General features: G+C 50.5%; 7 protein-coding genes across 7 annotated transcripts; 4 read left to right on the top strand and 3 right to left on the bottom strand.

Moving 5' to 3' along the window:
- Positions 1-11: 11 nt before the first annotated feature.
- On the bottom strand, positions 12-1,130 carry CLAFUR5_07573 (Tyrosinase ustQ; the record flags this gene model as incomplete). Its single annotated transcript, XM_047906721.1, has 1 exon — positions 12-1,130. One exon carries the CDS (start codon positions 1,128-1,130, stop codon positions 12-14), a length of 1,119 nt encoding a protein of 372 aa, XP_047762899.1.
- Positions 1,131-1,879: 749 nt separating this feature from the next.
- CLAFUR5_07572 (FAD-linked oxidoreductase nodO) lies at positions 1,880-3,243 on the top strand (the record flags this gene model as incomplete). The annotated part of the gene is made up of 3 exons (XM_047906720.1): positions 1,880-2,119; positions 2,177-2,288; positions 2,528-3,243. 3 exons carry the CDS (start codon positions 1,880-1,882, stop codon positions 3,241-3,243), a joined length of 1,068 nt encoding a protein of 355 aa, XP_047763487.1.
- A 361-nt stretch (positions 3,244-3,604) lies between these two features.
- On the top strand, positions 3,605-5,014 carry CLAFUR5_07571 (Ribosomal lysine N-methyltransferase 4; the record flags this gene model as incomplete). Its single annotated transcript, XM_047906719.1, has 2 exons — positions 3,605-3,749; positions 3,819-5,014. The coding sequence occupies 2 exons, from the start codon at positions 3,605-3,607 to the stop codon at positions 5,012-5,014; spliced, it is 1,341 nt and encodes a 446-aa protein (XP_047762900.1).
- A 185-nt stretch (positions 5,015-5,199) lies between these two features.
- Positions 5,200-7,086, bottom strand: CLAFUR5_07570 (Enhancer of polycomb-like protein 1; the record flags this gene model as incomplete). The annotated part of the gene is made up of 2 exons (XM_047906718.1): positions 5,200-6,870; positions 6,925-7,086. 2 exons carry the CDS (start codon positions 7,084-7,086, stop codon positions 5,200-5,202), a joined length of 1,833 nt encoding a protein of 610 aa, XP_047763488.1.
- A 1,191-nt stretch (positions 7,087-8,277) lies between these two features.
- On the top strand, positions 8,278-9,304 carry CLAFUR5_07569 (uncharacterized protein; the record flags this gene model as incomplete). Its single annotated transcript, XM_047906717.1, has 2 exons — positions 8,278-8,568; positions 8,618-9,304. 2 exons carry the CDS (start codon positions 8,278-8,280, stop codon positions 9,302-9,304), a joined length of 978 nt encoding a protein of 325 aa, XP_047763455.1.
- Positions 9,305-9,572: 268 nt separating this feature from the next.
- CLAFUR5_20240 (uncharacterized protein) lies at positions 9,573-10,187 on the top strand (the record flags this gene model as incomplete). Its single annotated transcript, XM_059463076.1, has 1 exon — positions 9,573-10,187. One exon carries the CDS (start codon positions 9,573-9,575, stop codon positions 10,185-10,187), a length of 615 nt encoding a protein of 204 aa, XP_059319050.1.
- Positions 10,188-10,527: 340 nt separating this feature from the next.
- CLAFUR5_07568 (GDP-mannose-dependent alpha-mannosyltransferase) lies at positions 10,528-12,159 on the bottom strand (the record flags this gene model as incomplete). Its single annotated transcript, XM_047906716.1, has 1 exon — positions 10,528-12,159. One exon carries the CDS (start codon positions 12,157-12,159, stop codon positions 10,528-10,530), a length of 1,632 nt encoding a protein of 543 aa, XP_047763454.1.
- Positions 12,160-26,024: the final 13,865 nt, after the last annotated feature.

Below are 26,024 nucleotides of genomic sequence, written 5' to 3'. Positions count from 1 at the left end.
TCCGGACTTCATCAGTATCTGTAACATAACACGCCCGTCTCAGTATTCATCACATCTTTCACTTTCACATCATCAGCCAGTCCACGATACTCCAGGTCATCCTCTAAGCTGGCCAATCCCATCGTATGCCGTGACTTATGACCTCCATACGCCCAAAGAAACCGCTCCGGCGATCGCTGCTGCCACAGCCACCACAGTCGATCGAGCTGAGTGTGGTGTAGGAAGAACAGTGGATCGTACGGTGCAGAGAAGGTCTCGAAGTCACCAGCGATTCCGAACGGTATCACGTCGTGGACACGACTCTCCATAAGCTTCACAAACTTATCGTAGGTCCCTGCAGATAGCACTTCCTCCACCGATTGGGGGCTGACGTCCTTGCCGTCAATATGTCCCAGCTCGCCCGCTATATTCCGGAATCCGCGAGATAGACAGTGCGGCGCATACTTGATATCGTAGTAGTTCACTCGTGTGTGAGCGAAAGGTCCATCTACGACGCAGCGTCCGGTTCTACCAACGGTGATTTCAGCACCCACTTCACCGTCACCACCGAATCCAGAGCTTGCGTCGAAGACTGGGCTCTTCTCAAGCGCATGGGAATCCAATGTCCAGTCCCAGTACACCAACCCTCCATTGTACCTGCAAGCTTCCCTCAGTGCCATCTCATATATCGCCAAGAAGTACCGATGCCAGGGCAGAAACGCTGCGCTGTGATGTGTCGAGTAGCCTACATGGCTGTGGAGCCAGGGAAAGTCATCGTACGCCGTAGTACCGTTGCGTTTGAGAAAGGGCGAGGGCGTGGACTGGAGGCAGCGCACGGCGGAGATGTAGTCCTGTTGCTGCGTTGCGCTGAGGGTGCGCCATTCGTGTCGGCGTCTGCATTTTCCGTCGTCGATGTCGTCTGCGATGGGCGTCGGGGCGAATAAGGTCCGGAAGATGGTGAGGACGAGGATGATTGCGATTGCTGCCACGGCTATGGCAACGACGACACCGGTCACGTAGCCAGCAATATGCCCTTTGGCGACGCGCTTTTCTGATGGTGCCGCCGAGACAACGCTCTCCGGCTCACTTATTGGCGACACATCTTCTCCTGCTACCACATGGTATTCCTGCTCCTTCTTGAACGGCCACATGGTCGCTGCGTTTCTGCTCTTGCTATGCCATCGTGTCCCTGCTGTCGCAACATGTAGAAATACAACAGAACCAGATCCACCTACCGTGAGTCCCTACGAAAGCTCCTATACCGTATAAGCGCAGCGCGTCTTCGAGGAGGGTGCAAGCCACTTCGCCGAGGAGGGACGAGTTGGGCAAGGTCTGCCAGAAGAAACACTGGTTACCAATCGCTTGCCAAGCGCTGGTCACGTTTTGTTGCGCCACAGACGGAAACATCGCGAAGCCGCGCCTCCTGTTGACATCTTCTTCACCTGTGGCCAGGACTACCGTCGCTCTGGAGTGTATGCGACTACACTTCGACCGCATAGCATATCCCAAGCATTGTCAGCAGAATGTGATATGGCGAAAGTCATCCGAGCTCTCACTCAAAGGCGATGCCAGGACGACAATCAGGTTTAGAGGCATTACTGACAGACATGTTGTGGGAGGACCCCCATAGTCTGTGAAAGAGTGTGAACTGCATCGGATCAATCGCTGAGGGGATCAACGCCAGGGGAACTTCTGTTGCAAGCAGTACATCGAACGCCAGCACTTCCTCCGCCGAAGATGTGTATGGGTGTGGAGCCCTAAGGTTCCTTTCACGGACCACTTGAACACAAATTGGGGCAGCGCAAGACGAGCCATACGGCATGCCCCTTTTTCATGACCGTGCGTGCCCAGCACGAAAGCCTGGGTAAATCCAGGCTTGAAGTCATTAGATTGTAGCGCAATGAGTTCAGTTGTCTACCAAAGGGTCTTTGAAATCCGCGGACTCCTCATCGATTTCTTCAACTTTGGCTACATCAAGTATAATCAAGACACGGAGGTTGTCGAAGCCTCGCCTGCGACTACCAGCAGAGAAATATGCCGCTTCCTGAAGGAGCGCAATCGTTTCCTACCGGCTGGTCATTGTGGTGAGGTGGGCATGGGAGGGTTTCTTCTGCAGGGCGGCATGGGTTATCCCGTGCGGGTTAGTTGGTCGCTGTCGTGTATCTTGATTACTTGCACTGATCAATATGTTGTGTAGACGTTCGGCCCCACGTGTCGCTTCGTCGTCGGAGTCGATGTCGTAACCGCCACAGGAGAGTTTTACACTGTGACAAAGATAATAACGCCGATCTGTATTGGGCAGCACGCGGGTCAGGGCCAGGTAGACTAAGCCACGGGCGATCGAAATGTTCGTTGAATCCACTGATGATGCGAAGGTTTCCCAGCCATTGTCACTCGCTTCTACATCAAGACGTTGCCAGGACTCCCAGGGCACTGAAGCAGTACATACATATATCCCATTGCTGCATACGACGAGGTCATGCACTGGCTGAACGAGGTCAGTATACTTCAGTAATTCAATCCACGCCGAAGCTGACAAAGACTCCAGATCCTGCCTTAGACCCACTCGTCGAGCCCTTCGCTCACATCTCCAGCCTTGCCACCGAAGGCTATGTGATACTCATAGGCCTCCAATCATTGGCTTCGACAGACGAACAAGCCAAGCAGAACCTAGAAATCGTCTCCGAGACGCACCCGACTGGGTCTCTCCTCCAAGCTCAAGAGATGGAGAAGACTGACTCCGACAAATGCTACGACCTCGCCGAAACACCCGAAGCATATTCCAAACCCCGCCGCTGGATCACCTTGAACAGCTTCCTGGAGAACTCCGTCGACGTCGTCACCACAATCCGCAAACGCGCCACTTCCTTGCCAGCCGAAGGCATCATGGTCTGGTACCCGGTCTACCCAGCCAGTCATGAGACTTACGAAGACATGGCCTGGTCGGTGAGTTCCGACCACTACGTCGCGTGGTATGCTTCATATACTAATCCTGAAGAAGATCCCTTTCATAAGAAGTGGGTGCATGATATTGAGGAGGAGTTGGATCCGTATACTGTTGGCTCGTGTCTCGGGGATGCTGACTTTGCACTGAGGCCGACGAAGTATTGGAGTGAGGACGCGGGAAAGAGGTTGATGGATGTTAGGAAGAAGTGGGATCCGAAGGGAAGGATTGCCGGGTTCATGGATGCTGAAGATACGAGTGGAGCGGAGGGACTGTCGAATATGAAGGCGACGGGCAAGTTTGAAACGAAGTTGGCTTGAAAGGGTTGTTTCTCTCGTGCATGGGCAGGAGTATGTATCTCTCCGGGCACCAAAGCATCATGCTCAGAAAGTTCTCATCGCGTGCATGTTGTGACCGTTCGTCGTGCGGGTTCCTATCAATCGTACGGAATCATTAGCTATCACCGTCAGTCTGTATATCAAAGGATACGGTGCTCTATGAATTGATTCCCAAGACCACAACTATCCACAGTGTCATTCAGACCGAAGGCACTTTTGGTTGTCAAGGCTGAAGTGCGGCAGGCAAATGCAGGGTCCAGCTCAGTGCTCGGCACCTACCGACTCTTAGCTCTTCTTTACAACGCACGACCACACTACCTGCATATTCGCACACCGAGCAGCCATGGAACGAATGGATACGAGCGAAGAGGATGGCTTCCAAGAGAGATCAAAGGTATTCGTCAACTGGCTGAAGGAGAACGGTGCTTCAATCTCCGCGAAGATCAAATTGGACGATCTGAGACTGCAGAATGCAGGTCGAGGTGTTGGTACGATTCTGTCTTACACACGGGTGGACGGCGCCGAGGAGTATTGGGAGATCTAACAGATGCGAGTAGTGGCTGTCCAAGATCTCAACGAAGACGAGGAGTTGTTCAGCATACCGCGATCGATAATACTGACCACAGAGACTTCAAGCAATGGCGAAGCGGCACTGAAAGAGGTTGACGATCCATGGCTGTCCCTCATCGTAGTCATGGTCCTGGAGTACCTTGATGGTCCACAGTCACGATGGCAGCCATACTTCGACGTTCTCCCCGAATCATTCGACAGTCTGATGTTCTGGTCCGACGCCGAGCTTCAATGCTTGGAGGGCAGCACGGTCGTTGACAAGATTGGCAAAGAAGGCGCAGATGCAGTCTTCAGCGAACAGCTGATACCTGTCATCGGGAAGATCAACAAGAACATCAGCTTGAGCAACGAAGATTTGCTACGACTTTGCCATCGCATGGGCTCGACGATCATGGCATATGCCTTCGACCTAGAGAAGAGCTCGGACCAAGCGAAGAGTGACGAGGAAGAGTGGGAAGAAGACTCGGACGCTGGAGCGACGCTCCCAAAGGGCATGGTGCCTCTCGCAGATATGCTCAATGCCGACGCCGACCGCAACAACGCCAAGCTATTCTACGAAGATGACAAAGTGGTCATGAAGACGATCAAGCCAGTCAAGGCTGGCGAAGAACTGTACAACGACTTCGGCTCCCTGCCTCGGGCAGACTTGCTGCGAAGATATGGATACGTCACGAACAACTATGCTCAGTACGATGTGGTTGAGATACCAGCAGAACTGATCAAGGAGAAAGCGGGATTGCCGGGTAAAGAGCTCGACGAAAGATGGCAATACGCAGATGAGCAGGGTGCCGTCGATGATGGCTACGACATCTCTCGTGGAGACAGCGAAGACGGACAATTCCCGGAGGAGCTTTGCGTACTGCTCAACTTGCTTGCGACGCCGAAGGCCGAGTTCGACAAGCTGAAGAAGAAGGACAAACTCCCAAGGCCAGATTTGACGACGGAGGCCAAGAAGCTGTTGCGTACCATCTTGGTCTATCGCTATGCGGCATACCCTACCAGTGTCGACGATGGACACGTCGATGAAAGACGGCGCGAGATGGCCCGAGCCGTCATGCAGGGCGAAAAGGAGATCTTGCAAGAAGCTGTCGATGCCATTTCGGACCTTTCAGCGGGAAAGAAGCGATCTGCGAATACTCTCGAGGACGAGGCCGCCGCGATCAGACAGCCTGCCAAGAGATGATCGTCCTACAGGCACGGGCAAAGTGATATCATGCAAAGGACGAAGTCAATCTTGTAGTATTACAAGAGCTTTGCGTGAGTATCTCAAACAGTTCTGATCTAACAAGTTGTCTATGGCTGGTATCAAGACCGACTGGCACCATCAACCAGTATCAAGAGCGTCTACAAGCAGTTCCTCCACGACAATCAGCCACCTGAGCTGCCGGCAGTAACAAGCTTAGGTGGACTTGAAGCGTTGCCGGATGCAGCAGCGGAAGCTTGCTGTTGCGCTGCAGCTATCATCGCGGTCTGGTCTCCACTTGGGAATTGTCTCCGCTCCACGCCTTCTGGTCCGGAGCGCGCACGACTGTTCAACATTGACCGATAGTCAAATGTCTTCGGGTCCGGCACGGGAAAGTAGTCGACTTCGTCATCGTCGCTGTCACTATCAGAGACAACGCCTCGACTTAGCACGCCTTTTGGCTTCTGCTTCCGCATTTCAAGGTGCACCCGACCACCCCGGCCATAGCGCAGACGACATGCAGGTGCAGCGTCAAGCTTGACGCGTTTCATGTCGGGCTCATCATCCTCGGCGGAGTTGTCGAGCCACGGTGGAGGGATGAAGACATTGAAAGTAGGCTCGGCACCAGCCACAGCATCATGGTCCAGTACCGGCTTCTGCTCCGACATGTCAACATCGCCATCTCGATCTTGCGAACTCCTGGATGGTAGTGACGGCGGCGGTGTTGGATAGCCAGTCCCAACTGCCGGTAAAGGGGCCCACTTTGCTTGCTCATCTGCTGGTTCTGGTGGCGGAGTGATAGGATCCCATGTCCGGTCTTGCCAGTCCTTGTTCCACCGCCGGTGCTGGTCCTTTCGGCTTTCAATGGTACGATCCACATGATCGTCTGCTTGCGCTTGCATATCGGCCAGTGAGATGAGATCGCTGTCTGGCGCAGACCTACTGTCACCGAGCGACCGTAATCGGATCGTCGGACCTGGTCGAGACCCATCACCTCTGCCCTTCGGCTTGGCAACAGGTTTCTGGTTGACGAGAAGCTCTTCATCTTCACCCTTCTCGCCAATGATGTTCTTAGCGACTTTGACCTCTTTGAGCTGCTTGCGCTGCTCGAAGACCTTGCGGGTGACTGAAAGATTAGTCTCATTCAGCTTCTCACGGTCACGAACCATCCCAACAAGCTGTCGAGCCTGCTCAAGCTCCATGCGGAGCTTCTTGAGCTTCTCCACCACCTGCGCATCTCTGCCTCTGGTCTTTCGAGTTTGTCGAACTTCCCTACGGCGGAAACAAACGTACGGATCGGCATCGTCTGCGTCCAAGCTTGTGTCGAGCAGCCGCACCTTGATAGTCGGTAACAGAGGACGGCTGCCTTTCTTGCTTGCCCAATACTGGTAAACCGGCTTCACGACTCGCTGTGCCTCGGCGGTTAGAGGCTCTTCACGCGATTGTTCAAGCTCATCAAGGCTCAGTATCGGCACGCTGCTTTCCACAGTGGCAAATGGCTGCAGTCTCTGGCTGGTGTCCTCGAGGAAGTTCATCACCTCCTCGAAACCATCTTCAGAGCACTGGATGGTCTTGTCCTTGAGCGCCTGGCCGTTAACATCTTTGCCGTCATTGAGCTGTTTCAGGAACTTCTCGTCATCCTCGTTCATGCAGTACGCTACGCCTACGCAGTCCTCCACCGTTGAACTGAATCGAATGTAGGTGGCCGGCTGCGAGAATACTTTCGGATAGAGCTCGTCATACTTGATACCCTTGGCCTTGCGGACCTCTGGTGTGGGAATGTAGCTGCTCGCCTTGCTCTTAGCACCGAGAGCGGCTGCATTTGCTGCATTGATCGCAGCCTGCAAGTGGAATTCCTACAGCATGTGAGCACGAAGGTGAGTGGAAAATCATGTGCAAGGTAAACTTACGACTTCTTCGTTCTTCTCGACACCAGTCTCGACCTGAGGGATATGTCGTTGCGATTCATCGTCGATGGCGTCGTCAATTTCATTTTCTCGTATTATGCGAAGCGGCTGCTTCGTGTTCAGTTTCCTCTGCCTGACATGTCGTGCCTGTCCGCGCGTTGACATGTTCTGGCAGAAACGTGAACCTCAGGCATCAGCGAAAGCCGCGAGCTTCGCCGAGCTTCCGCCGCCGTCGCAAAGCAGAACCTGCGACCGTCGCGACCGAGTGAGGACCGCGCGATAGGGGGCCCGAAACGCGGCGAACAATGGGGTATATGGGTATCAAAAGATTCAGAATCGCTCAGAGGGGTGTGTGTCTGATGGAGAGGGAGTTTCGCGATGGTGATGTGTGCTTGGTGATGAGTTGTCGTCTTCCCTGTGTTGTTTGGCGTGGGGCACGGTGGACAGCTGCGTGTCTTCAACCTGGAATTTTCAGCTAAGCTCATTTGGGGCTGTGACGACCCGTGCTTGGGCGCCGAGGTAAATAATGTGACGCGAACCTTTTCTCCCTGCCATCGCGACTTCATGTGTTGACAGCTGACTGCACAGTAATGCATTCTTTCTGCGCATACGACAATACTAGTCACGTTGCAGCGTGCTTCGTACACGAGTCAATACTGTTTGGAGTATCATCTATCAAGTTCATTTTTGCCGAGGCCTCAGTGCTACCATATGATATGAGAGAACCATCACAAATCTATCGACGCATCGCGAACTTGTTGAGAGGTGGTCGTCCAAAGCAGTTGAAAGATCACCACAGCTACCACTGCGTGCGCTTGATCGTGATGTCAGCCGCGAGGCATCACGTGGCATGGCAATTTAGTCGTCTTGGTTCGTTGCATCTCTCGAGGGGAGCATAGACCTCGATCTGCACGCTTGTGCATTATTGACATACAACAGTACCTACTCAACGTATTGTATACTCGATAACCACGGACCAGGTCTCCGTGCTCTTGTCGGGCAGTCGCCATGGCCGCTGCAGTGACTGTTACACGGCACAGCTCAAACGATAGGGCTAGGGTACTTACAGCAGTGTAGATGCATCAGCCATTGATATTGGCGACATAGACGCTCTGAGTAACATTACAGCCATCCGGTCGTAGTATGCGAACCTGTCACGCGCCATGCGTGAACCAAGAGTTGAACGCCGATCCGTGACAGCGGGTCTCTCGCAAGTGGTGAGCGACTTCCAATCACTAAAGCCAGCTCTACAAAAACATAAACATCGTTCTTGAACACACCTTACTAATTGTGTGTTGACGACCTGATCTTGCTTCGGAGACCAAGCGTGGATTCTTGTTTGTTCGGATAACAAACATGGCTGCATCGGCTACGCCCACGGGATCTCACGAACTGGATATGGACACACAAGCTATATCATCGACCACGAGTACGACTTCACCACCTTCATTGACGCAGATGACGGGGACCCCAATGTGGTCTACTCTCAGTAGTTCCTCTGAGGGGTTCGCGGGTCTACCGATCGTCACAATGACATTTCCATGGAACGGTCCCTCTGAGTTATGGGGCTCTATCGTCAGGGTGGATTCATGCCTGAGCACCATAGTAGCTGACAACTACAGATTCACAGAATGTTGTGACGAAATGGTGCCCATTCCTGCACTTCGTCGCTCCGAACCAGCTGATGCTATCCCAGACCGAATATACCTTCGCGTCCAATACGCTCGTGTGGACAGTGAGCGATAGCTATCGATCACCAGAAACGATGTCGAGCGCCTGTTCGTTCAATCCTCCAGGTGACGTCGTTGGTGGAACATGCATCGGTCGTGCACCGGGAGTTTTTGTCTCCCATACACTCGACGCAATCTCGATTAGCGCTGTGGAAGTCGCGATCTTGGCTGGAGCAGAGAAGCTCATGCCATCTGCGACACCTTGTACCGTCCGCATCCCATCCTTTGCGTCCACTGTGACCACTGGTGCAGTCAGAGACAGCAGCATCGAGGACGACGAAGGACGAACGCGCAGGAACATCGGCATTGGAGTCGGCGGCGCGATCGGCGGTCTACTCTTACTGATCTTGCTTCTGCCTGAAATATCGAGGCGAAGAGCACGGCGAAGAGTACGGCGCCAAGGGACAGCACGCGGGACCTTGACGTTGACCGGCGACGGCCGTTGGGAGAAGGCAGAATTGCCGGCCAGTGGGGGAACATCGAAGAGTTGCACGGTGTACGAGTTGGACTCGCCTCAAGAGCGGATGGAGTTACCTGTTGGTGAAGTGGCGCAAGAGATGCCTGCGAAGGAAGATACAAGGCACGAGGCACCTTCAAGTGAAGTGGTCCAAATTCGCACGTTGTCGCCCATATCACCACTGGCTGGGTCGTGAGTTGCTGTCAGGCGCAGCTTGTTGAATGAAGAGGCGTACCGATGAACGTGTAAGATCACTTGAAGAGAAAGCCAGATCGTCATCAGACAGAAGGCAGGATCTGTATGATGTGGACCGAGCTGCGAAGTGAAATTGCGTCTCACTTTGTGGCGGCTACGCTAGCGATAATCCTTGTCATGCTGCTGCAACAGCAGGCACGCCAGAGGCAGCTGCCACTCCCCAAGTTTGTTCGAACTTCACACTACCCAGCTACACCATCACGTACACCATGGCCACCATCACCGACACAGTCAAGAGCTGCTTCTCCTGGTTCCACGAATTCAACGCCTACATGGACCGCGTTCTCGGACCAACACATAACTACAGCTTCGCCTTCTCACCAAACAGCCTCCTCTCTCCTCACGCATGGGTCCATCTGCTCGCAAGACTTTGCATCATCATCCCACTCGCCATGATCACAGTCGTGATCATCCCATTCGCCATACCAATGGACAAGATCACCAAGGCGAAGATCGTGGGTTGCTCCCACCTTCTCCTACTCCCACTCCTCTTCTACGTGCCTAAGACTCTATTTCACGGCATCCGCGATCCTGCCATTCGTCAGGGGACATGGTTCCATGACTTCGAGTGCGATGACGTTCACAGATGGGTGCAGTATTACGACATGCTCGCGGATGGGCTACAGACTTTTGCCGTCTTCCTGGGCATGTGGGGCGCGACTATGTCGTCTGATGTTGGCAAGAAGCCGGATGAGTACGATGAGAAGAAGTTGGCAGGTGATGACAGATTGGCGGAGAAGGAGGAGAACGAGGGAAAGGAGAAGATGAAGATTTTGATCATAAGCGATGAGGGCAAGAAGAACGTGGAGGCAGAAGCAATCTAGTGACACCCTAGCGTAAGGCTTTTCAGGACGTGCATAATGTTGTCTTCCACCAACGGGCCACAGGTCATCTCACCCGAACGACTCATCTGTGTAAGACGGTTGGAATGCTGGCTGCGCCGATGGTGAGGCTTGCAGGGGAAGCGAGCGGTCGGACCTCATCAAGGAAAGGTATTTGTGTCGAGACTTCATGTCACACTCAAATCGAAAGCCTTTCTGTTCATCGTCATCCTTTACTTCCTACCTTCTAACGCCACCGCTTGACCAAAAAATCTTGCTTTCCGCCGCATATCTCATTGGGTATCGTAATGCCCAGATCCACCCCCTTAATGATCGATAACGCTCACTTGAAAAGGCCATGAACCCAGCCGCACAGCATCAGGGGTATCACCGCGATAAGCCAAAAGAACCACACAACACCGACTGCCAGGTATACGCCAAACATATTCTTCCACGTACGATAGTACCCGTCCTTGGCCTTTTGCTCCGCAGACAACGGAGGCTGCTCGCGCAGTGCAGTCGCCAGCTGTATCGCCACTTGGTTGTTGATCTTGTCCCAGGTTGTGTTGAGCGCTTGCTCGCGGGCGTTGCAAACCATCTCTCCTCGAAGTTCATGGTCGGTGGCGAGATGCTTGGCGTACTCAACAAACAGGTCCATATCGTCTGGTTCAGTCAAGTAGCCAGAGATACCGTGCTTGACAGTCTCGGCTGGACCACCTTCCGCGCGAGCAATGACCGGAACACCAGACGCCATCGACTCCAGCACGACCAGACCGAAGGTTTCCGTGATTGAACAGTGCAAGAAAACATCAGCGGCAGCATACGCACGGGCTAACGCAGTACCACGCAGCATGCCAGTAAAAACAGTCTGGTCCTTGACGTTCTTGAAGTAATCGCGGACCTCCTTCTCCACAGCTGGATTCTTGTTGCCACCAACGATCAGAAGCTTGAACTTGAGTCCACTGACCTTGAGCTTTTCTGCCGCTTGAGCCAAGAACTCGAAGCCTTTCTCGGGCGCAATGCGGGATATGCAGCAGAAGATGATCTCGCCGTCGGTTGCGATTTCTTGGCGGTATGCTTCTTCCCGCCGGATTGGGTTGAAGAGTTCGGTGTCTACGCCACGGCCAAGCTGGATCATCTTCTCGGATGGTGCACCGCAGTCTTCCATGTACTTTCGTACGTATGCCGACGGATAGAAGATTGTGTGTACGGCTGCTGCTTGGAAGAGGAAGCCTTGGACGATCTTCAGTAGCCACACGCCGTATCTGTCGAGCGGCTGGGCGAAGAGGATCGATGCGTATGCTGCAAGATCTGTCTGGAAGTTGAGCAGAGTGGGTGGCGGCTGATCGAGCTGTCGTAGCTGAACCAGAAATTGGAACCCGACTGACGCAGGACTTGCGAGGTAGATAACGTCGGGTTTAAACGTTCTGTCGTAGACTTTACCAAGTCGAAAGGGGAATGCGACGGTCAGATCAGGGTTGTAAGGCAGTGCCTGACCTTGCAGACGATACTCTGGATTGATACGGCTCAAGCGCGACTGCTCAATCTTCCGCTTTGCATCTTCGCTGCGTGTTCGATTGAAAAGCTTCGGCCGATGCTGTTGCTGAAGCAGTGGCTCCGTCTCCTTATCTTGGTCCAGGCGATCGTTATGCCAGTTCCACGCACCACCGATAGCCCGCGCACCAAGAGCTGCAGACTTTGCTTCCATCGACCTGACCCATTCTTTGTTAACGATGGGCTGTCGATCAGGCTTTGAATCCTGGTTGATGTGCTGACCCTTGTAGTACGGCGCACACGTTGCCACATGCACGCCATGATCGCGAAGGTAATCGACCAGACTCTGCGTTGTGCGACTAACACCGTTGACGGGGCCGAGAGATTCTGTCGCGAGGAGGACTTTCCGGCCGATGAGTTCTGCTGGGAACTCAGATTTGGGCGACTCGTGCCCCGAGTCTACGCGTTGCATGGCGGCCATGATGGCGAGGGCTTCTTCGGCTGCCGGATGTATTGTAAATCCGCTAGGGCTGGGGGTAGTGTAGATCGTCCGGGTATATCGTTGTGGTTGTGTCGCTTGGAGACACTGTACCTTCACAGCATTCTCGTTCTCGCGAACTTGGGTGGATATGGGTTTGGAAGAGTGAGAATCGAGGTTCAAGGCGGTCGCGATTGTGACGATCGGATGACCAGCTGGACCGACTGCGATACGCTGCGAAGAGACTGAGGCGACAACAGTGCCCGCGATGGGTTTATGTGCGCCCAACGAGAGTCGTCGAAGTCATTCATCGCCGTCGGCATGTATGTTCTGGCGCTGGTTCGGTGAGTCTGCGGGAGCGCTGTGTGCGTCTGGTCGGACAACGTGCTGAGATTGTGTGGTTTCTTTGAAGATGCCCTCCACCCCACGTGGAGATCCAGACGGCCACGAGGGCGCCGATATTCCAGTGCCCGTGCGCTTCATCGCAGATCTGCGCTAAACGTAGTTCTGCCAAGGAGCTCCACTAGCCGATTCTGGTGCCACTGCCGGCAAGGTGTTGTGGAGATACCCTTCAGCCGGCGATTCTCCTGAACACTGAGTAGCCGTGTCGGTCCCCATGCACCCGCGAAGCGGGTGTTGGACAACCCAGTGATATTGGACACCTCAATAAAACCACGCTTTCCAACACGCGTATCTTCCATTCAACACGCGTTATCTCATCAATATGGTTGCTTCCATCCATCGTGAAGAAGAGGAGCTCATTAGTGAGGCCGTGCAGTGGTACTGCGACGCGTCAAATCCAGGTCCTGTCAAGCAGGTAGCCGCCAACTGGGGTGTCGATTACCAACGCTTCAGAAGACGACTTCTCGGTCACAACTCACGCAGCACACGGCCGCGTACGCACACGGTGTTGACAGACGATCAAGAAGCTGTTCTTGCAACCTACTTGAGGAGGTGTGACAAGATAGGCGTATCCGCGCGACTCCGGATGGTCCAGATCAGCGCAAATTCGATCCTCAAGCGATACCATACTGGACCCAGATCACCTCCAATTGTGAGCTCGAAGTGGCCACAACGATGGCTCAATCGACATCCAGAATGGAAGAAGGTGAAGCAACAACCATTGGAAGCAGCAAGAGCAGCGGCATAGGATATTGGTGACCTTGAATGGTGGTACAGCAAGCTGTGGGAGACCCGTCAAGAGCATGGCATATTGCCTGAGGACATGTGGAATATGGACGAGACTGGCTTCCGCATTGGTGTTGCGAAGAACTAGTACGTTCTTACGCAATATCCGAAGAGGAAGAACTTCCTTTCTACTGCCAACAACCGTGAGAGCTGTACGGATGTTGTTGCTGTCTCAGCAGCTGGGCATGTGATTCCAGCCTTCCTCATCTTGATAGGGAAGATGCACTTGAATACGTGGTACCAACACCTTGAAGACGACACGGTTGTAGGTGTTAGTGATTCTGGATACACGAATGACCTGCTTACACTGGAATGGCTGCGACATTTCAACGAGCACTCTGCGAAGACACAGCGAGGTGCATACAGGCTGCTATTGATGGATGGGTACGGCTCTCACTTCACGATTGAATTCATTGAATATTGTGACGAGCATCTGATAATCCCCTTTGCACTGCCAGCCTATACAACACACTTTCTACAGCCCTTAGATATGGTCGTATTCCAGCCTTACAAGCACTGGCACGCAGAGGCTGTGGGTTCAGCTTCTCGCTATAGTTGCAGCGACTACAACAAGCTCGAGTTCTTGCATGACTTCGAGGCCTTCAGAAGGCAAGCAATGAAGCTAATAACCATCATAAGCGGCTTCGAGAAGTGTGGTATCTACCCCTTCAATCCGGAGCCAATATTGGCTCGTGCAAGGCAAGACCTAGCTGCTCTTCGATCGAATAAACGAGTCTCAACACCGGAGCCGATTGTCAACGATAAGCAGCTTCTAACAACAGTGAGGACCTTCGGTCGATACACTGCTGCGCTTATAGCTGATCCATTGATAGATGAGTCTATTAAGCAGCGACGGCGTAACTATATATGTCTTTAGACGTACCTAGCTACTTTGTATTAACACGACTAGAACTGGCGCTATCGCTAAACACGACACATTCGAAAGCCCTTATCAAGGCCATTCTAACGATCTATAAAGCAGGCTACTGCCCCTAGAATTGAGGGAGTTCTACCTCATTCAATTTGGACAGCTTGAAGTTCTCTTCACCCTGTTTCTTCAGCTCCAAACGCCGCGGAGGTGCCTAGCTGCATTAGGCAACTCCTAGGCAATGGCAGTCTAGGCTACGGCACTACCGGCGCTTACGGCTCTATAGGCGAAGCTCTCCTAAGACAACTAGCAGCAACTTATAGAGGACGCAAAAAGTATAGAAACTAACGATCAGCTCCTATACTAGTCTCTCTAGGTAATGATTACTTAGCTACCTACGGCGCTAGTACTATAGTATTACCGAGGGTAATAAGAAATAAGGACGACGTCTTAGGCGATTAATAAGGCCACCCGGATTCAACACCCCTATAGCTAGGCATCGGTCGCGGTATCGATACTAGGCCCCCGCCTAACGCACGATATAGTTACGATCTATATTATAGTAAAGGAAGACTAGGCCGAAGTTACAAAGCTATCGAATAAGGAGCTCGCCTAGCGAATTAATTAATTAGGGGTAGTCGTAGTAAACTAATAGTCTAACGGTACTCTATAGATCTATACTAGCTCTACTACTACTAGGAGGCACCTAGAGGTATAGCTATAGTAGGTATCTAAGGTTACGGTATTAGCGAAGGTCTTAACGAAGCAATTTACGATCCTAGTCTACGATATACCTAAAGAGTTTAACCTAACTAACTAAGGTCACCTACGTACTCTCTAAGAGGACAACCCGGTCACTCTTAACTCTCTAATCTAGAAGGCGACTTAGCTCTATAGGAAATAGCTAGAAGGTAAGAAGGCCTCGGCGCTAATTATATAGCTATAAGACGCGAAAGCGGCGGATCTAGTAATAGAACAAGGCCTAATCTAGTAATATAGCCTTAAGATAGTCGAAAAGCACTCCTTATCCTTTCGTGTCCTCTAATACTTTAAATACTAATAGTGTTAAGATGTAGCATCTCAAAGGGAGTTAACAATTAGGAAGTGATCTAGCAGCCTGAGGCATCTATAATGACTTAGCTTATAGGGAGATACCTTCTCTCCCCTTTAGCTTAGATAGACATCTAACACAATCAACATATTGGTTCCTGATATATTGCTGCATGCTCGTGCTATTAGTCAGTTGAAGATTGATCTCTTACTCTACTCCGCTACTATCCACCCGTACCTGTTCAACAAATAGTATAGATACTAAACCTATACGTATATAAACAAATAGGCCTACTCGAACTATATAGAAGACTATATATCTAGGGACTATATATCGGCTACGAGGCGGTACGCGAACTATCCGGGGTACTACCTATCGTATAGCGCGGAATGTCTATAGCGGAAACTAGCAAAAAATAAGGCAATTATAAATAGAACCGTCGCTCTAAGATTCTACGGCGACTATAAGGCTAGTCTATACCGGAACTGGCTAGCGGCGGTCGGGTATAAGCGCCCTAGGGCCGAGAATAATATAAAGGATACGTAACCTAGGGCGTACGGGAGGCTACGTGCTCTACTAGCTACGGCGAGGGAATCTAACTAGGCCCGGCTCCCCTTTAGTATATAGCCGATAGGCGTAGACTAGGACGTATAAGGTAGTAGGATATAGGACATTATAGAGGAAATAATTGTCGATAACGATAACTAGCCTCGATACGCTTAGTATTATCTAGTATAATGTCAACTATAGTAAGGATATAGTCTAGAACCATTTCCTATACGAGGCGGACCCGTACGTCTACTACGTCCTAGTAATCTAGGAGCTATAGATTAACCCGTACTATAAGAGACTAACGACCTATAAGTTACTAGGCTATACGACATACCTACGAAGCGATAGTAGACCCCGTACGTACTTCTATATTAGTAAGGATATACTAGAATCCGACTAGGAGGTAGTATACTACTATAGACGACTAACTACCCTAGTAAGTAAGGGCGCGCCTAGTGACCTTAGGATAGCTTACGCGTAGGTATATATATTTGCTAGTCCGCGGGCCGTAAAATATATACTAAGATCCTAAAAGATAATAAATCAGAAATTTTTAGATTCCCGTATTTTACCTTATAGAGAGATTCTTCGTAAATCCTAGCTTCCTACTAAGGTCGCCTCCTAACTATATATATCTTAGTAGTACCCCTATATACCTCTGCTACGTAATTAACCGTTAAAGGTTAACGAGATTCGACGCGCAAATTTTAGGGTCTAAAGGGGGCCCTTAGCTCGTTAATATATCCTCCCCTATTACGAAACTGTCCCTAGTTTCACCTCCGCTACGCTAATATAAACTAAGAAACTATACCTATAAGTTGGTCGACGACGAGAATTACCTATACGTAGTATCGGCTACGAACCTCTCGTCTTACTACGAGAGAACTAAGTATTCTTACGCTAGAGCGTCGTAGGCGCGACGGGCGCGTAACGTAGGCGAAGCCGCGGCGAATAGAGGACTACTAGTAAAACGGGTATAAAAACTATCCGACGAGCGTATACTCGTGTCGGGAGCGAGTCCCTCTTCTTTCTACGTATAAGAAGGGCGCGGAACCGTGGCCTATACGCTCGATAGAACACCTCTAGTATAAGTATAGAATTTTTACCTCCGGAGACCGTAAACCGAGCGGGCTAAGCGACGAACATTAGACGAGCGGACTATAGAACAATAACTAAGCGGACTATACGACGGCGTCGAGCGGACTACGAAACAATCTAGTGTTTACTAGCGGGCAATACGATAGGTAGGTAGATACGCGACGAAGCCTATAAGGGCCTATTAAACACCCGGTATAGGAACGAGGGTTTTGCCTAAGGTACTACCTATCCCGCTATATAACGTACCTAGTCTAATATAGTAGATTACGACGAGGAAAAGACGATAGCCTAAGTAAGGAAAAGACGGCTATTAGGACGGGGAAAAGACGTATAATATAAGTAGATTAGTTCTATAATCGGGGAGGATCGAGGGTAGGGTAATAAGGAACTTTATATTAGTTAGTAGGTAGAAACGTAAGGAGTACGCTACCCGGCGTAGTGTGTGCCCCGAGCAAACCTACGAGGTATAGACGGCCGCTTTCTAGAGATAGGCTACGGTAACGCGAAGGGCGTCAAAACCTAGGGCGTAGTATATACTAGTAGCGACGGCTAATACTGTCTATATAGCCCGAGAGGACGGATACGTATGTCGGTTAATAGAGAGCACTAAAGGGCTTAGGCCTATAGAGGTAGATATTAGCTTAAGGAGTAAATAGGGAGGGAGGGCGTAGAGGGAAGCTTTTACTCCGGGCTAACCTCTCGAAACGAGGCTATACGGTAGTACTAGATAAGTAGGAAAGCGCGGTTAAGACTTGTTACCTTATCTCGTAGCTAGCTTACTAAATATAATTTCTTCCTTACTAGGCTACGCCCCGGGGTAAGGCAAAAGTATTAGCCGACTATTTCTTTTCGACGTAAGTAGAGGTAGACCTTACGGACATCGACCCGAGTATATACCCGGAACCCCTAGACATAGATTAGGGGTTAGCTCTAATATAGTAATAGGAGTTATAAGTAAGCTAAAAGGACGAAAAGCCCTAGGCCTAGATAGGATACTAAATATACTACTAAAAGAGTATAGAGAAGAGATCGCGCCGAGCCTTATAAACCTATTTACCGCGTACCTACGGCTAGGGTACTACCCGAAGCCGTATAGAGAGTCTATAATAGTAGTGCTACGTAAGCTATAGAAGGAGGACTATACTTAGCCTAAATCGTATAGACTAATCGTACTTCTAAACACGATAGGGAAGGTCCTAGAAAAGATAGTAGCCTAGAGACTTACGTAGCTAGCTAAGGACAACTACGTACTCCTAGTAACATAGATAGGGGGAAGAAGCTAGCGATCGACACTAATAGTAATAGAGCTAATTACGGAGTAAATTTAGACCCTCTAGTACTACGGTAGGAACCGAGCGGCGTCCTTACTATCCCTCGATATCGTAGGAGCCTTCAATAACGTCTTATACTAAAGGCTAATATATATCCTATAGTAGAAAGGCATCCCCTAGTAGGTAACGAAGTTCGTCTACTCCTTTCTCTAGGAACGGACGACGTACCTAGTCCTAGGAAGGTATACGTCCAACCCGGTAAAGGTAGAGGCTAGAATACCTTAGGGATCTACTCTCTCCCCTATCCTATTTCTAATATTTATGTCTAATCTAATCCCCCTACTCACCTCTCCGTAAACCTTAGTATCGGGATTCGTAGACGATATAAACATTCTAGCCTAGTTAGACTCGATAGAAGAGAACTATCGCCTCCTTAAAGATAGGCATAAGAAATACGAGGAGTAGGCAAAGAAGTATAGTGCCCGGTTCGCCCCTAAAAAGTACTAACTTATATACTTTAGTAAAGCAAGAACATACTATAATATAGATAGATAGATGATTCATTTACCCGTTGTGGTGCCCTCCGGCCCATGCGGGTTTATGTCTATATATGTTACTGCATAAGGTAGGAAACCTATTCCTAGGTAAAAACCTCCTCTCCTTCTCTAATAGCTTCCTTGCCATGAGTTCTCAGTTTTCCTTCCATTAGGGTGCACTAGTGTCATGGTGGTTAGCCTCTGACTACCTTGTCTGCAACCCTAGAGTTGTCCCCCTCTTCCTGCTCTCCTCCTCCTTCTTTCTCTCCTCAATCCATCTCTCTGTTTCCCTAGTAAGAGAGAACTGCTCCAAAAATCCTTGGTGGATGATCCACCTTGTAGTTCTCTGGAGGTCTCCCTTATTGCTGATCATGGCTTGGAAGTTTCTGTTCCTTGCCCTTGCCCTCCATTCACCTCTCCCTGTACTCCATTCTTTGCAAACCAGAAGTCTATGTTCGACATTCTGGGACAGGTAGCCGCATGGGCAACTCTTGTCTTCGTTACCTGGGACTTTTCTCTGATGCAGGTATGCCCTGACTCCGATGTGTTCAGAGCGGATTTGTATTGCTATGCTTGCTTCTGACCTGGTCAGGTCTGAGTACAGTAGGTAGTTGTGGCTACCAAACTGTTGGAGTGCCTTTGGGGTTCCTGGCCTCTGTGGGGTTCTTGTCCATTCAGTCTTCCAGAGGAGTCCTGCCATCCTTTCAGCTAGAGACTGTTGCTTCTTCCCTTGGCTGGCTGCTGATCCTCTCCCTTGAGCCCTTCTGTCCTGTTCCTGCTGGGCTAGGTGCAGCTGTTCTGTTAGTTCTTTGAACTTCTGCAGGTCCTGCTGCTTCTGTGGGGCTGGATTGGGTCTTGCTTGTCTGTGCCTTCTTGTGCACTGGCTCCTGATTTTGTTGACTGCCTTCTGGATTACTAGCTGGGCTGGGTATGCAGACGTCTTTCCTGCATACTGGTATCTCAACCCTTGAAGGTAGAGCTTGGCTGGTGGGGAGCCAGACTCCATTTCGACCACCCTTGTTGGAGTTGACTTGTATGCTCCAAGCACCTTTTTCAGACAGGAGGCTTGGGCTCTGCTGATAGGATCTGCAATTCTCTTTGGGATCTTGTCTTGGGCTGACCAGATCTGGGCTCCATATAGCATGGCTGGCTTCACAATGGCCTTGTACATAACCTTTGCTTTCGCAAATGTGGCTCCCCATGTGGAGGCTGTAAGCCTGTCAATTGATTGCCTGTTGTTGTCTGCTCTTGCCTGTGCTTTCTTGACCTGTGGTCCCCAGCTGAGCTTTGGATCCATCCATATTCCTAGCACCCTTAATTCACTTGAGGGTTCTGTTGTGTGTCCCTGAATAGTGATTGGGGCTTGCATATTGTGTCTGTTTCTGGCTCTACTGAAGTGGATGAGTTGATACTTCTCTGGGGCAAATCTGGCTCCATGTTTCCTGGCCCATTCCTCACATTCCTTGTGTTTCTTCTGCAAGATTCTGCAGTTCTCTTCTGTGCTGTCTGACCAGGCTAGGATGTTTGTGTCATCTACAAACCCTGAGGCTGATGTGTTTCTGGAGTTTAGCTTTGCTGGCAGGTCTGCCATAAAGAGGAGAAACAGGATTGGAGACATTGTTGATCCCTGTGGGATTCCTGTCTCTGTAGGCATGCTGTCAGATTTGTATCTGCCCAGTCTTAGTCTTGTGGTTCTGCCTCTGAGGAAGGACTGGATAAACTGGACTGTCCAGTTAGGGATAGCCTTCTGTTTCAGGATGTGGATCAGCCTCTGGTGTGAGACATTGTCAAAGGCTCCTGATATGTCTAGTGAGAGGAGTGTGGCTGCTTTGTTGTTCCCAAAGTGCCATAGGGTCTTGATCTGCTCTGTGATAAGTTCCACAGCTGTTAGTGTTGATCTTTGTTTCCTGCCTCCCATCTGTTCTTCAGGAAGGATTCCATGTTCTTCAGCTAGGTTTGTCAGCCTTTCTGCTATGATATTTTCCAGGAGTTTGCCTAGTGTGTTGAGCAAGGCAATAGGTCTGTATGCCTTTAGCTTTGTGTAGTCCTCTTTCTGTGGTTTTCTCAAGACCACAGTCAGTGACTCCTTGAAGTGTTTAGGGCAGTGTCCTTGGGCCATGCACTGTGAAAAGATGTTTGACAGTGCAGGGGAGATCTGGTCCTTGCATGTCTTAATGAACAAGTTTGGAATCCCATCTGGTCCTGGGGCCTTGTTTCCTGAGAGTGTCTTAATGATGCTCTTGATCTCTCCCTCTCCCACTGTGCAGGATTGCTCTAGTGGTGTTGGATACACACTGCCCTCCAGATCCTGCAGGTCAGCTTCTACCTGTGTGCCAAAGAAATGTTTCCCCAATGCCTGTGCCTTTCCTGGGAGAGTGTGTTGGATTACTCCTTCCTGGTCTTCAATGTTTGGAAACTGGGGCAGCATGTTTCTGTCCTGTGTGGGTTGTCTTGCCCACTTTGCTAGTTTCCACATCTTCTCAGGATTCTGGGTAATGGATCCAACTGTTGACCTCCACTCCAGCATCTTGTCCCTCTTGATCTGGGCCTTCTTGTCTCTGGTTGCCTGGTTGTATCTGTCCCATGCTTCCTGGGAGTGGCTCTGGGTAAGGGCTCTCCTGGCCTGCCTGGCTGCCTTGACCTTCTCTGAGCATTCCTTTGTCCAGAATGGCTTCTGGTACAGTGACTGTTTCTTTTCTCTAGTGTGGGCTGCCGCAGTTTCCTGCATTGTTCTAACCAGTTCTGCCACTGCTTGGTCTATGTCTAAGGCTGTTTCCAGTCTCCTGGTCTCTAGTCCAGCTAGCTTCTGTTCCAGGTCTTGTCTGATCTGTTCCCAGTTGGCTGCCTTCCAGGCCAGCTGAGGTTCTAGGTCTCCTTCCTGCTGTGTCTGTGTTTCAAACTCCACCTGAATTGGGAGGTGATCTGATGAGGACTCCAAGTCCTGGTTAACCCAGCATCTGGTGACCTTCTGCTGCAGGTCATGTGATGCAAAGCACAGGTCAATGGTGCTTGAGCTTGCTCTCTGTGACCAGGTAGTTAGGCCCTTTGGGGTAACTAGGTGCATGTTGTTGCTTTGGGTAGTGGAGAGGAGTCTGTTAGCTAGGAAGTGATGGGCAGGTGCAAAGTCTGATCCCCATGTAGGATGGTGCAAGTTGAAGTCTCCCAGCACGATGTGTTGGGAGTCACTCTGCAGGATGTCTGGCAGCTGTTGTAGTGTGCCCAGCTGGGTGCTGCTTCTGGAGCTGGGGGGTGGGTTGTATACACTGTGGATGTGGATGCTGCCTTGGTTGGTGTTGAGTCTGACTGAGGTGATGTCTCCCCCTTCCTGTTGGATTTGTTCCCAGCTGTCTGTTGCCATCTCTTTGCTGATGTACATGCATGTTCTAGGGGTGCCTTGTTTGGCTAGGAGTGTGTGATACCTTGGGTCGTTAGCAGTAGATGGTCTGTTAGATTTGCTGTTGATCCAAGGTTCCTGGACTACAATAACTAGGTGTTTCTTTGGGTCCAGTGCTTGGAGAAAGCTTCTCTGGACCTTGTGCTGGCTTTTGTTGACGTTGTACTGGATAGTGGTAAGATTAGGTGTCTCAATCATGACTCATCCATGCTGGTCTCCTGCTGGTCTTCTCGTGCTTCCTGCTGCTGGCTGCTATTTGGGATTGTGGTAAGGTTGAGCCTGCTTTGTGACGGGTCTCTTCCTGCAACCACAATTGATTTTGGTCTACCCATAGCAGGGTGGCCTTGGGCCTGTGTGGCCTCTTCTGTTCTGCCTCTTTTGAGAGGGTTGTAGACGGTCCTTAGGGGTTCTTGGGTGATTGTCCCTGTCTGGAATCTGATAGGGGTGTTGATCCTGGCTTCTCGTGCCCTCCTCTTTGCCTCAATCCTAGCTGTGCAGTCTTGGGACCAGGAAGGGTGTTTCTTTCCACAGCATGCACATCTGGCTTCACTCTTTGGGGCTGTGCAATTCTGTACTTTGTGGCTACCAGCACAGTGGGAACAAGTGTCCTTTTGGCTTGGGCATCTAGTAGAGATATGACCATACTGTTGGCACTTGAAGCATTGCAGTAGTCTGTGGGTGCTTCTATGGATTTCTGTGTCCATTCTTTCGCATTCCCAGAAGATGCCCTTGTCAAGCACGGTGTTTGCCTGTTCTACAGTGCCTATCCAGAGCACTAGAGAAGACTCTCTCTTTGTGTCCTTTGTCTTTCTGTTGACCCATGCTGCTTTTGTGATCTGTAGCCCTGGGCATACAGCCTGGTTCTGGTCCTGCAGCCTCTTAAGGTCTCCTTCAATGTCAAACTTTGTGGTCATCCCATGGGCAATAACCATATTTTGTTGGTGTGAGACCTTAGCCGTCTTGCCTAGTTTGACTGTCCACTCCTTCTGTGTCTCTAGCCTCTTCCTGTCTTGCTCCTGTGCTGTGAACAGCTTAAGGACACCTCCCTTCTCTTTCCTGGCTCCAATGATGCCTTGTATCCCAATCTTCTGTATGATCTCCTTGCCTGACAGGCCCTCAATCTCTTTCTGCTCTTGCTGGTCGGAAATGTAGACCTTGATAGCTGTTTTCTGGGGGGGAGGGTTTTGGGATGCAACTACTGCCCAGGTTGGTTGGCTTAGTTTCTGGCCTTCCTGTGTCCTCTTCTTTGCTGTTGCTGCTACTGTCCTGTTAATGATCTGTCCTGTTTGGCTCCCTAGTGCCTTTAGCCCTCCAAGGAGCTCCAAAATCATCCCCTTAAGTGCTCTTTCTGGGTGCTCGCCATCTCCTGCCATTGCCATTATTTCTGCCTTCCTGCAGACCTCCTTCCACTCGTTACTCTCCTGCTCCTGGTCGTTTCCTGCGATCGCTATCATCGTGTTACGCCTCTGATTCTGATTCAGTTTTTATATATAAGCTCGGTAGAGTGGATTGAGAGATATCATACTATAATATAAAGGCGGCGGTAAGAATCTAAGGCTACGAGACTAAGCTATTAGCGGAGCTACGAGTACTAGGGATCTAGCTCGACCCGAAGCTAAGCTAGAATATATAGATTAAGAAAGCCTAGAGTCGAGCGTAAGTTAACGAAGCTTCGATAAAGAGGCTTACGGCGTCTATATAGATAGATAGATTATTCATTCGCCTGTTTTAGTGCCCTATGGCCTATGCAGGTCTCTCGCTATTTAGGTCTATTTGTGTAGGTAGGAAACCCGATTAACGGATGAAAACCTCCTCGTCTTTGCCCTCCTCGTTCTTTCCTATCTTGTCCTTTCGTTCTCCTTCCTTTAGGGTACGCTAGTGTCATAGTTGTTACCCTATAACTACCTTGCCCGTAACCCTGGTGATGTCCTCCTCTCGATTCCCTTTCTCCCTTCTGTTTCCCCGGCTCTTCTCTCTCTCTCCCTCCTCTCTATCCACCTTTCCGTTTCTACTGCTAGGGAGAATTGCTCTAGGTAGTCCTCGTTAAGGATCCATCTTGTCACTCTCCTTATATCTTGTCTGTCCTGGATGATGGCCTAGTATTGCCTGTCTCTTGCCTTCGCCCTCCACTGGCTTCTCCCTTTTACCCACTTAGTACAGTTCAGCACCATGTGCTCCGGGTTTTGGGATAGGTAGCCACAGGGGCAACGTTTGGAATCGTATCCTGGGACTCTTCTTTGGTGCAAGTATGCTCTCAGCCCAATGTGCTCAGAGCGAATCTGGATAGCTATGCTTGCTTCCGCCCTCTTCAGGTCTTTGTAGATAAGGTAGTTATACCTCCCGAAGGTCCTGGCCGCTGGTGGGGCTCCTGGCCTCACCGGTTTTTGGTTCCAACGCGTTTCCTATAGGTGACCTACGATCCTTTCTGCTTGGCTTTGCTTCTTTTTCCCTTTGTCCCCTGTGTTAGCTTGCTCCCTCAGAGCTTCTCTCTGTTCAAGGGCTGCTAGGATTTCCTGTGATGTTTTTAGGTCTGCTTCCTTCTGTGGGATCATGTGTGGCCGGTTGGGTCTTCTCCTCCTCTCCCACTGGGTTCTTATCCTTTGAGTAGCTACTTGGATGGTTCCCTGGGCTGGGTATGCTGATGTCTTCTCTACGTATTGAAACCTCATGCCCTAGAGGTACTCCCTGATGGGGGCTGTACCTGATTCCATTTCCATTGTCCTGTGAGGGGTTGACTTGTATGCCCCTAGTACTCTCTTTAGGCAGGCTGCCTGCGCTCTGTTGAGGGGGTCCTCAATTCTCTTCGGGATGTGTTTTTCCGCTGCCCAAATTGCTGCTCCATATAGCATTGCGGGCTTGACAATGGCCTTGTACATAGTCTGGGCCTTTGTGAAGGTCGCCCCCCAGGTTGACGTAGTGAGTCTCTCGATTGATTGTCTGTTAGTGTCCGCTCTCGCTTGCGCCTTCTTCACTTGTGGTCCCTAGCTGAGTTTCGGGTCTAGCCATATCCCAAGGACTCTGAGTTCCCTTGTAGGATAGGTCTCGAACCCCTGGATTTTTACTAGTGCTGCCAAGTTGTGTTTTGTCTTTGCCTTGCTAAAATGGATAAGTTGGTACTTGTCCGGTGCGAATTTTGCCCCATGCTCTCTTGCCCACTTTTCGCATTGTCTATGTCTCTCCTCTAGGAGTGCGCAGTTTTCCTCTATAGACCCCGACCACGCTAGGATATTTGTGTCATCCACGAACCCCGATGCTAAGGTGTTTGCTGTTTCTAGGAGTGGGGTCAGGTCGGCCATAAAGAGGAGGAACAGAATTAGGGAGAGTGTAGAGCCCTATAGGATGCCCGTGTTCGCAATTAGGGTCTACGGGGCTTTGAAGGACCCTAGGAGGATCTGGGTTGTTCTGTCCTTAAGGAATGACTGCACAAAGTGTACTATCTAGGCTGGGATGCTTTTCATTCTGAGGATGTATAGGAGCCTTACGTGGGACACATTGTCGAAAGCCCCTGATATGTCTAGTGAAAGCAGTGAGGCTACCTTGTTATTGCCATAGTGCCAGATGTGTCTGATTTACTCTGTGATCAGTTCGACTGCTGTGAGGGTAGATCTCTTTTGTCTCCCCCCCATTTGCGTTGCCGGGAGGAGGTTGTGTTCTTCTACTATTCCGGTGAGCCTTATAGCCACGACCTTCTCTAGGAGCTTCCCTAGTGTGTTCAGCAACGCAATTGGTCTGTATGACTTCAACTTGGTATAGTCTTCCTTTTGGGGTTTCCTTAGGACGTAAGTCAGTGATTGCCTAAAGGCCTTTAGGCAATACCCCTGCTTCATGCACTAGGTAAAGATTGGCGCAAGCACTAGAGTGATGAGGCTACTGCTAGCTTTTAGGTAATAGTTAGGGATCTTGTCTAGGC

Source organism: Fulvia fulva, chromosome 6 (assembly GCF_020509005.1).
Source record: "Fulvia fulva chromosome 6, complete sequence".
Lineage (NCBI taxonomy): Eukaryota > Fungi > Ascomycota > Dothideomycetes > Mycosphaerellales > Mycosphaerellaceae > Fulvia > Fulvia fulva.
Note: the sequence above shows the minus strand (reverse complement) of the source record. Positions and strands in the feature narration are given on the sequence as shown.